Below are 11,318 nucleotides of genomic sequence, written 5' to 3'. Positions count from 1 at the left end.
GATGATGCCTACATAACAATATACACAGACAGATGATGCCTACATCTTGAAAATAAATCAATCAATCAATCAGGAATCATGCAAGGTCCCTGCGCCGTGGAATTCGACGAGGGAGACGTACCCAGGGGGCTTCGGCCTCATGCCGTATTGTACCATCGATGATACTGGCATGCTCCGGTGGGCAATTGCAAAGTGTGCCACCATCTTAGGGGCGTGGAAGGTTGCAGCATTGAGCGAGGCTGCTTGCTGCCAGATTATCTTGGTGTGGTGCCAATTCCGGCCACGTGGCATTAAGTCGCTTTCGAACTCAGTGGCATGCGTTTGCGCTCATAAAAATATGCTGTGATAGATAAATAAATCAATTGAGTACCGTGCGGATGCGGTTGAGTTGTAAAAGGATACATCATCATCGTCATCGATTACCATGCCATGCCTCCCCCGCCGTTGACGAGGTGATGAGGTGTGGTTATGATTTTCAAGAGATAGCTAATCAAGAGCGAGCCATACGTTACACTGGAAGAGGCTGATCTTGTCAGCCTTTTACATGTCAGATAACCTGGTTGAGATTGGTTCGCACCTTGCCGCATCTGGACCTTGAAGTGTAGGGCAGCTGCTGGTCAAAGGAGATATGAGAACCTTGAGTTGCTTTCTGCAGACGGAGAAGTGCACTATGGTGAGTGTCTTACGAATCAGAACATTGTACCTGATGTAGCACAGTCATCAACACATTCGAGCACTGGTCATCAAAGATTCTCATCATAGGCAACGCTTTGTCCACAAACCCAGACAGTTTCCAAAACCTTCCCGAGTGGCACCCCTTCTTGGTGTTGCCTCTAATAGGGCGCAAATGTGTAATCATGGCTGACCTGCCCGTTGTCAACATCAAACATTTACTGGTGCTATTTTTCATGCCACTCTTCCAGACTCCTTTATCGCTTCATTTGAGCACATGAAGCTGAACCCTACACACGCTCCTGTTTTTTAGCGTTGTGCATTGAACGATTATCTCATCAATCAAGCCTTGCGTACGCTTCCCTACTTGCATCTCTTCCGGGTAATGCTCAGTCTTCAACAGACTTCACCAGGCCCCGTCATTTTTCGGGTCCAGATGCCTGAAAAAGCATGAATCGGAGAATGGGGGTCCGAACACATGCTGGTGAAGCGCTAGGGATGCTGCATCCCTCCACTTCGGCACGAGATCAGCTCTGGCTGTTGCGTCCGTTCTCAATGCCACCTTTTGGCCGTATTCAGTCGTATTTCAATTTCGCTCTCCTGGAGCTACTTGCATGGGAGCACAAATCTGGAACAATGCTTCGCCAGAACGAGCCCCCCATGTTGTCCCGGATATTCATGTTTTGTTGGTGCACAGTAACCCGAACAGTTACAGGGTCTGGCGAAGCACTGGTCTGGAAAACACGGCAAAGTGCCGCTCAACATGATGATGTGTCCTTTTGCAACACTGCTGCATCCTCATGAACATTGGCAACTCCAAGAACTACCTGGGAATCATAGTGTGAACATAGTGTGGATAATGCTCAACAAGGTGTATAGCTCCATCTATAAACTTGCTGAATCCAGGTTTGGTATTGCACTTGCACAGTGAGGGGATTCGGTGGCAGTAAGGAGAGCCCATGGGTTGTTATCTCATTTGCACTGCGAGGGGCAAAGGTTGTCTGGAAAAGTTATTCACAGGTATGTTGGAACCTTTATTAATCTTCGGTACAAATGTTTAACAGTGCAGCTTCACTCGTGTGTGCCTATCTATGTTGATAAGTTCAGCAGTGTTGGCATCGATGATTCTAAGGGCCTCCAAGAGTGCAGACATGTTGTGCTACCGGATAGATTCGCCGTTTGCGCACAGATTTGGGTGTCCTCCTTGTCTAGTTCACACTACACCCACATGGACATGGTGGAGATGAGATGTGAAGCATTCGTTGCAGGCACGTCAAAGCCCTTCGTAATGAGTGTGCACTCAACGAGGCAATTCGAAATGCAACTCATTTAGTAGCTAACAGTCACTATCATGGGCGTGTTGGGATTTAATGCGTCTGCAACAACGGGGCTCATTTTCAGGCCCAACTTTAGTGTGTGCATATGTATGTGGTACATCTCTACGGCAATTCTCTACGCGGATGATAGTTGACGCTCGTTGACGCCAAGCACTCGTGTCAGTGCTTCCGTTGTACAAGATACTATGCAAAAATCAGCTGGATATAATAATCGAGTTGAATGTTGGATAGGCATGCTATATATCGTCTGTTACGATGCGTCCTTCCAGGTATAGCGGACAGTGTTACACCCTATACGCAGCACAGTCTGTTGATGATTGGATTTCGATAGGACAAGCTAAGGATGCTACAGAAAATCTTCACAGTTATATACTTGAGTGAGAACTGACATGTACATGCATGTCGGTCTCTGAAAAAGCATACATTCAGGAGCGCTACATGACGCCTCCTACCAAGAACTTACAGGACGCTTACGTATTGTCGGCACTTCAGTTCCACAGAACAGCTAATCAAGCATAAATCTGATCGTACTGTCCAGCGCAGCTAGTAAATGGGCATTGGTACGTCACAATGCTGCCTGCATCACTAGTAGGGCTGCTTGGCAGATCAGGCATCAACGGTGCAAACCATTGCGGCTCACGTACGATTCCCGGCAGGAAACTTACACGCATACTGTATCGATAGCTATATGTAAACGTTCAGGATGCAGGGAACACGTGCCCCAAGCACATGACGATAGGCACCAAACACGTCAACCCTGTCTTGCGTCGTGAAGTCGCAGGCTCTCAGCATCCAGGCCATGGCCCAGATAAAACCCACATAAGGTCTTTCACACTTACAATGAAACAATTGCTGCGACGGACATCCTTCTGACTGATCATGAGAAGCAGACAGCATACCTTGTTGTTATATACATTTGTCGCCTTTATGACAGTGCCATCGGTGGAGAGACTTCTTCTGCATCTATTAATACGAAAGCCAAACAAAACGCAATTCTTCTGTAGTTGAAAGTATTTCAAGCCAGCACGACGTTACTGCGTCTGCAGACAAGGACAGCAGCCTCGTGTAATGCGCAGCGACAAGAACACGGTATGAAGTCTACGGACTTTGGTCCCCCTGCAAGAATGAAACTCAGCGAGTGATATCATCGTAAAGGATACTCACGTGTTTGCAAGTTTGCCCATCATTTGTGAAAGCATGCAAGTGCGAAGTCGTGTGCATTCGAACTTGGGCTATCCGACCTATCTACGTGAGCTAATTCGCAACCTCCTGGGCCAGGATCGGGCATCCCTGGCCAATTCCATGTCGTAGCATATTGCAAACTCAAATTCGATGCTAACGGCCAGTATTCAGTCCGGAGCCTCCTGGTGCAGCAGGCTGGTGACATAGTGGCCCAACATGGGTGCATATTGTATCGACAAGGTCCAAGAACTGCGAATGATAGTGCAACGAAGCTTCATCTAGTTTAGTATTAACCCATTTAATGTAGTCTTCAGCATTAACTGACTCCACGCATACAAAAAGTTTTACAAGGTGTGGCTCCGCTAATAGAGGTTAAGGTTTTCAACAAATATGTTACTAATGTAGAACAAATAGCTATAGCATTTGGATTTGGGAATACGTATTTCGCAAAAGGAACCCCCCGCCTTAAAAGGTTATATTGTGCAGCAAGAGAATGGCATCAGTGTCACTCTAGTCTCAGATGCATTATCCAACTGGGCACCAGTGCATGTATGCCACAGCTTGTGGCGTGATGACGGAAGATTGGTCCGAAAGCGTTGGGAAACCATTCCTCTAGGTGCAGGTCTTTTTCCCAGTCAAGTGACCTGGGCACAGCATGCTAGTGCCACTAGAAATGCCTTGGAATCGCCATGCCTCGTCATCATGTATCCTTGCAAAACCCGCAGGGCCTGCGGCAGGCTTCAATCATGCCCATCACCAGATGTAACACGTCATGTTGCTTTCCAAACCATCACGGATGTACATTAGCATCTTTTGGCTACATCTTCTGAGGACGACAGCGTTCCAACAACGCGCAGAGATTTGTTATTCGAGTAGATCGCCAAGGCGGACCCCTGCAGGACATCATAAACATACAATCGCATTGTCAAAATGGCGTCGTCAGTAGTATCTTTCAGGAATTGTCGTCCACCCGGAGTGCATCCAAGCAGAGTCGCGCCTATCCGAGCAGGGTTCAAAGAGAAAGTTACTGTCCCTGACATACGCTGCCATTGCTCAGAAGTGTCAGCTGTTACATCCTCGTCGGTTCGCCACTGCTTTCCCGTGTTTTGAAATGCTCCTGGAACCACAAGTTGCATAAACCCTGAAGTGAACGAAGAGAGAGCACCGAGTACTATTTCAACCTCCCCTCACTCAGATGCCTCTGCAATGGTGTATTCTGAATATATGGAAGCGCATGATGTGTTGTGCGTCGTCAACGAGTTGCTGAGCCTAGTGTTCCAAGCAAGGTGGGTGGCATCAACTTCACCTGTTCGTGCTGGAGATGGCACATCAAGCACTGTTTGATGACAAAACGTACGTGATGTCAATTCGAGTGGCGGTACGCATTCAACAGTTTGCTTGTCAACGCGGCGCCAGAGGAAGCCCAGAGCGGTAGCCTGACGTGACTTTCGTATTTTCGCAGGACGTAGTGAGCATCGGGGATCGCCAAGCGGGTTTGCGGCGCGTGGACGAACTATTGAGCCAAAACGATGCAGCCGCGGAAACGAACGCCGTCGATATCATGTCGGACTTGAAGCAGCGCGGCCTCCTGACCGCATTTGGCTCGGCACGTCAAGTGCCGAAGCGCATGTACTCCTTGGATGAGCTTAGGTTGAATCAGGCACGTCCATCGCTGACATATATATGCATGCTATCATATATGGGAAGCAAACATGAACCTAATGTGAATAGCAGTGTTGACCAGACTTCAAGGGCGTGATGTCAGGTGAGCTGTGTAGCCAACGTCAACGTAACGTATCATCGCTCGCTCTCCGCCAATCGTAAATGGCAATGCGCACAGACCATGTCCATGACGACCTCGAATTCCAGTCAGAGCCATGCAGCAGGTGGACACCATCACACTGCCCAGCATCAATATTGGGCACCTGACATTAGGCACAGCGGTGGCATACAACCACCTGCCCAGGCTTGTACCATCCATTCAGGATTAGACTTGCTTGCCAGCTGGAAATCCCCAATGCAGTTCTCCATATCTCTCAGCAGTTCCAGAACGCCTGGAACTGAGATGCAAAGCACGATACAATTGATCCGCCATACGTGAAAAAATGCATCTCGCATGGGTTCACGTGACCAATCACGTGATCCGACCGATCTGCAGATAGAGAGCCGCGATTTGCTTGCGCCGACGGACGAAACGCTCAACACGGTGAGGAACCAGCTGCAAATCGCTTTCACGAGCGGCCTGGCAGCGGCATTCTTTTCAGGCACGTGTGACTTGCCTCAGCTGGGCTGGGCAATGCTGGCAACCTTCTTCGTTTTCACCGTGGATCAGGTCGCTAATGGGGGGGGCGGAGAAGCGCTCATCGTCGACACCATCGGCCGCGTGCTTCGTCCGCAGTACAACCGCCGTGTTGCCTTGCACGAGGCGGGGCACTTCCTGCTGGCGTACCTGCTGGGGTTGCTTCCAGCAGGTTACACTTTGTCGTCTTTGGATGCCTTCCAACGGTGAGAATTGCTCCACTCGTCCATTGCATCGCCGCCTATATAGCCATCTTATGTGTATGAGAAGCATACTTGGCCGGGAATGTACGTGCGTGGGGAATGAAGAGCAAGAGTTCACAATGCCCACAGTGTTGCAAAAGTGATTACAATCAAATAAGTGTGTACAAAGTGTTTGTCTGGCATCAGCAATGCTGTTTTTTGTTGTCTGATCATGTACGTGCTGGCCAACAAACAATGGGCGGCAGCATGCGATGCCAGACCCATGATCATGGAATACTTTGCATCTTCCAGTCTAGTACCGTATCTTGACTAGGTACGGTATCTATCACTGACATATCTAAGCAAGATCGGTTCACAAAGCAATAGTGAGTGAGAATCATACAAGTCAATCACCCTTCTGGGTTCTACAATGGCATGCACCTCCAGATACCTAGCCCCCAATGGAGATCTTGACACGCTTGGCATGTCCCTCCAGGGCTGAACCCTCAACAAAGAATCTTGACAAGTGTATACTGCTCCATGCTCTGGCAAACGGGTGGCTTTCAGCCGCGTGGGTTCGCCCACAGGCAGGGTTGTTCAACGTGAATCTGACGGCCACCTCATCACGCTGGCGTCCCGTAAGCGTCCGTAGCTGCTCTTGTGGAGGATGCTGCATTCCTCTTTTTAGGCCCGAGGTCAGCTCTGGCTGTCTCACCCTTTGTCACCGCCCCCTTTTTTGGGCTGGCGTATTTCTTCCTTTCTTTCTTACTGCTGTATCGAAAGTCCTTCAAGATTCTGCGTTCGCACGCTCCAACCCGTTTAGCATACTCCTCCAGGAGCCTGCCCTTCAAACCTTTGAATCTTGACACGCTTAGCATGCTTCCTCCAGGTACCGAGCCCTCAACGTGCAAGCTGGCTGCCGGTTCGCTGACGGGGAGTTCCAAGCAGAAGTCGCTACCGGCAAGCTCAAGGCCTCCACCCTCGAGCGCTTTGCATGCGTGGCGCTTGCGGGGGTGTGTACAGAGTACCTCCGATTTGGCCGTGCCGAGGGGGGGGTTGCAGATGTCCAGCAGCTGGATGCAACACTCCAGGGTCTTCAGTTCACACAGAAGAAGGCGGACGGCGAGATCCGTTGGGCTGTGCTCAACACCGTGTCGCTTCTCCGACGGCACGCTGCTGTGCACGACATGCTCGCTGACGCTATGCTTCGGGGTTCTTCCATCGGCGACTGCGTTGCGCTACTCGAAGACGCTCTTGCTGACTGCGATGATGTCTAGATCTCATGAGATCTTCAAATTTGAAAGACCTAGACATCATCGCAGTCAGCAAGAGCGTCTTTGAGTAGCGCAACGCAGTCGCCGATGGAAGAACCCCGAAGCATAGCATCTACGAGCATGTCGTGATCACTTGATGTGCTGTTGGCTTATAGCATGCCCTTGGATTGTGAAACATTTAGATGACCTCGCTGTCTGCCAGAGCGCCCTCGAGCACAGCAATGGAGTCGTTGGCGGAGCATGGCTTACATGAGTCGTGAAGAGCAGCGTGCCGGTGGAGGTCGGTTCCGTGTTGAGAGAGTGTAACGCAGCTGACCGGGTTTTTGAGAATTGCAAACTGATTACGGTGTCCCTACTTGCGCGAGGGAGATCTCTAGAGGCACTGTTCAGTTTTGAAGATTGCGTTGATAGCAGCGCAGGGATATGGTTGTGCTGACGATCTCGCGATCATTTGCCTCTTGGCTTTCCCTTTCTCTCATGCCAGCGTTGTCTGTTCGGTTGACGCTTTGTGCTTTGATGTGTTTGGTTGCTCTTCGGACACTGTATGGAGTGTGGGTAACTTGAATGTCCTGTCAGTAACAAACTGGTCGAGGACAAATGTGTTTTGTCAAGTTGTGTCCCACTGCCTGGCGATTCCTGACAGACGATGCCTGTTGGGGGTAACGTGGCATCCAGTGCTTGGCCTTGTTTGAACAAAGGGTGTGACACATGGTTGTCTGAGGCCCCTGAGAAGCTTCAGGAAACCTGTCTTTACATGCGTGCGCTGCTTTAAGCTGTAGGCGAGAGCCTGATAATGGTGCGCACCGTATCCATGCATCGATGTAGGCCTTCGAACCAACTGCGACTCTTGGAGTCCACCATTCTCCGACCCCAATGGTCCAGAGGCATCGGGCGTGCACAAGTGATCTGCGCGTACAAATTGAGGAGCGTATGGACCTTCTGACATGCTGTGCTGCACTGTGCCCATGCGTACTAGACGCGAAACACGTACAATGTTACGTAAGGTGGTTGTATAGTCGCTTCATCTACTATGCGTGCAACTTGCAATTTGCACTCAGCACGACATGTTGACGGCGAGCCTCGAGGCCTGAAAGTAGACTTTGTAATTTGCATTCACTACGCCGTCAGATTATCTCATCGTACTCTATGGCTTATGAGGACCGTCAGCTGGCGTTGAATCTCGGCAACTGGATGCGGACAGGGAAACTGCGCACATCACGGTATGACCCACTGGCTGGCGTTCCATAAGTGGGCAGACTACATTGCTTGCTCTTGTATACATAAATATCACGGTGTTTTTGATGATTTACAGAACCCACAATTGTCGTGCGAGGTCGGCGTGTGACTACCAGGGTATCCTAATGATAGCCAGTGAGCCCCATCTGTCTACCGGTCCAAGACATATGACTACTCCTCGAGAAAGCCCATAAGCAGAAACACATAAATGTCTTTCAGCGTATATTGTGTCATAAGCATGCCTATACGCGCAGTTTTGGGCCACCTGCGTGCGCAGTGTCCCATGTTGCGCACGCATGTGCGCAAGTGCTGCTGATGTGGCACCCATTTCGCAGAGCGCATGATGAACCTTCCCATGAACATTGCAAGTGACTTAGATGTCACGTGTTTGACTGATAGCATCCATTATTCTCGTGCCTTCATTTTGAGAGTATCAAAGAAGCAAGCGAGGGTGTCAGGGGTGTTACGGAAGTGTCAGTATCACCAAACAGTCTCCTCCCGTTGAGCATATAAATGTGGCAATGCTCTTCAGTACTTCTGTCATTCACCTGGGGATCATAAGACGAGGCTGTCTATCCAATTTCAAGCGCTTTTGCTCTCGAGCAGGTATACAGAATCCAAGAAGTGGTGGTCCCAGCTGCATCAGTCCTCAGTGGTGTCTGATTCATGCCAGCTTCCGCTGAGTGAAGCACATCCCCACCTCCCCGCTCCCCAAAAGGGGTGGATCCTCGTTTCCGGCAGCTTCCCTGTTTCCAATCATTGATGAGACAGACATGCATCTCAAGCTCCAGCCACAACGCTTGCGGTCCTTGACGAGCCATCCAGCGCCTGTTCGCCACCATGCGCACCTCGAACAGGCCCTCCGTTTGGCGACCCTTTCCCTGCTTTTAACGGCAGTCCGCTGCATCAGCTTTCTCCAAGGTGATGAGGCACCGTACCTCGCGAACTGGAACGAGATTGTAAAAGACTCATACACCGCTCCACTGCCCGGTGGCCTCGTCACTCAGTGCAAGGGCAAGGGGGCCGCGGCCACCAACCTCCCGACGAAAGTGACGACCGGGACGATGACAGCGACTCAGGTGCAAGCTTTCTGCGGAACAGACTCCATCTGCGTAATTCCCCCGGGAGCCAACCTAACAATGAACAACCACCTCAACGTCGCAGCGCTCGTTGTGCGGGGGGGGCTGACGTGGACCGACGACACACAAGGTGCAGAAAACCAGTGGCTCTGTGCTGGCTACATCGCAGTTGAGGACCGTGGAGTCTTCAGGCTGAGAGTCGAGAGTAAGAAGAGCATTGTGTACATCAAGAACAACCGCGCTTCGCACTCCACGTTAGGTTTTCGCGCTTTCGGCGGCCTCTCGACGCTGACGCCGCCGGAGAACGGACCCGTGATCCGCGTGACGGGCAAGAAAATGAGGCGCACATGGAGCCTTCTTGCGAAACCGGCTGCCGCGGGGTCGACGTCGATTACACTCATGCACAACCCCACGCTCATGGGGTGGGAGATCGGCGACCGTATCGTCATCGCGCCAACCACAACAGGCTCCTACGGAACCGCCGATGCGTTCTTCATCAAGCGCTTTGCTGCAGGTAACATCGTGGAGCTTGGCGCGGCAGCTTTCGCGACCGCGCCAGATGCGCGCACCACCCAGGCGTTCAAAGCTGACTTCGTGTGGACGTGGGAGACGAGCAGTGCCGCGCTGATGTCGGCCGAGGTCATCAACCTCAGCCGAAACGTCCTCATCACGGGGGATGACTTTGAGCACGTTCCCTGCGCTCCGGTGGGAGGGGGCACGAAGTGCACGATGGGGCTGCACACGATCATGCGCAAGGGCGGCACGATGTCCATGTTGTATACGCGCGTGGAGAAGTGCGGGCAGCGGGGTGTTCTGGGCAAGTACTGCATGCACATGCACGCGATGGGGGCGTGTCGGTTTTGCCGATTCAAGGGCAATGCTGTCGAGTTCGGTCAGCAGCGCGGCATTGCCGTCCACGGCACGCACCTTTCCACAGTGCAGGACAACGTTTTCAACGACATACGCGGCTCGAGCATCTACATCGAGGATGGCAACGAAATGTACAACAACATCCTCAACAACGTCGGCATCTGCCCCTGGCCCATGAACGGCCCCAAGGGTGGCTGCACGGTCCCAGGCACTGACGGAGCCCAGGGAGACACATCCCTCAACCAGGCGGGGCTGTGGGCTGTGAGTCAGACAAACAACGTCATCGGCAACCGCTTTGTCAACTCATTCAACGGCATGCTGTACGAAACGGGCGACTCGGCGGGATTCGGCCGCGGGTTGGTCATTGGCAAAGTGTGTCCGCAGAACAGCGCGTTTGGACGCCTCGAGGGCAATACGTTCCACGGGCATGGCCGCTTTGGCACATACATGCTCGGCAACGACTTCCCAAAGCGCACTGGGCAACGCCTCGCTCTGGACGGCACCGTTGATAACCTCACCTCTTGCCGCGCACTTCTACCGGACGGCACCGATAACGGCTGGGGCATGGTGCTTGCAAACAATGTCGACTACAGCAACGTGTTCGTAGGGACGTACGACATGGGCGATGTGCAGCTAGCGCGGCACTCGTCCATCGGCAACCTCAACCTCGTGTACTGGAAGGGCACAAAGAACTTCCGCGACGGCTGCTCCGCGCATCTCAAGGATGGATACTACCGCGACGGCAACATGGCGCTGCCGGACCAGGCCACGTTTCTCATTGAAGGCACCCGCTTCGAGGGCAACATGCACTTTGAGAGCAACCACCACTGCAACATCGGCATCACCGGAGCGCTGTGCAGCCCCATCTACGTGTTTGTCAATGCGGTCTTTGCGGTGTCACGGCTACAGTTTGAGTTCCACGTCGAGGCGAACAACTACGGCGGCATGTTCACGCTCTCGCCGCCGGAAGAGGCCAACCCCAATGGACTGGTCTTCCCTCCCGGGTTCTGCTCGCTTGCGTCCAACACGTTCACGTACCTGCTCGCCATCGACGGCGGCAGGACGTGTGTCCGCGCGTCATCGCTCAGCACACCGATGAAAGACCTTACCACCGTGTACGCGGATGGCATCCTGTGCAAGCGACCGCTCCGGTCGCTCAAGATCTGGACGCGGGGCTACACAAAAGC

The 11,318-nt window shown here is 52.1% G+C and overlaps 1 protein-coding gene across 1 annotated transcript; it reads left to right on the top strand.

Annotated features, from left to right (window-relative positions):
* The first annotated feature begins 5,307 nt into the window (after positions 1 to 5,307).
* LOC149810946 (uncharacterized) lies at positions 5,308 to 6,949 on the top strand. Its single transcript, XM_089994052.1, has 2 exons — positions 5,308 to 5,696; positions 6,562 to 6,949. The coding sequence occupies exons 1-2, from the start codon at positions 5,308 to 5,310 to the stop codon at positions 6,947 to 6,949; spliced, it is 777 nt and encodes a 258-aa protein (XP_089850178.1).
* The last annotated feature ends 4,369 nt before the right edge of the window (positions 6,950 to 11,318 follow it).

Source organism: Nuphar pumila, unplaced genomic scaffold (assembly GCF_984573655.1).
Source record: "Nuphar pumila unplaced genomic scaffold, dmNupPumi1.hap1.1 HAP1_SCAFFOLD_163, whole genome shotgun sequence".
Lineage (NCBI taxonomy): Eukaryota > Viridiplantae > Streptophyta > Magnoliopsida > Nymphaeales > Nymphaeaceae > Nuphar > Nuphar pumila.
The sequence above is the reverse complement of the archived record's forward strand: the minus strand, read 5'-3'. Positions and strand labels throughout refer to the sequence as shown.

Excerpts from the sequence above, each read along its gene's own strand:
- LOC149810946 (XM_089994052.1), top strand. The coding sequence starts at position 5,308 with ATGGGTTCACGTGACCAATCACGTGATCCGACCGATCTGCAGATAGAG. Across the intron at positions 5,697-6,561 it reads TCTTTGGATGCCTTCCAACG|GTACCGAGCCCTCAACGTGC; the intron begins GTGAGAATTGCT and ends TGCTTCCTCCAG.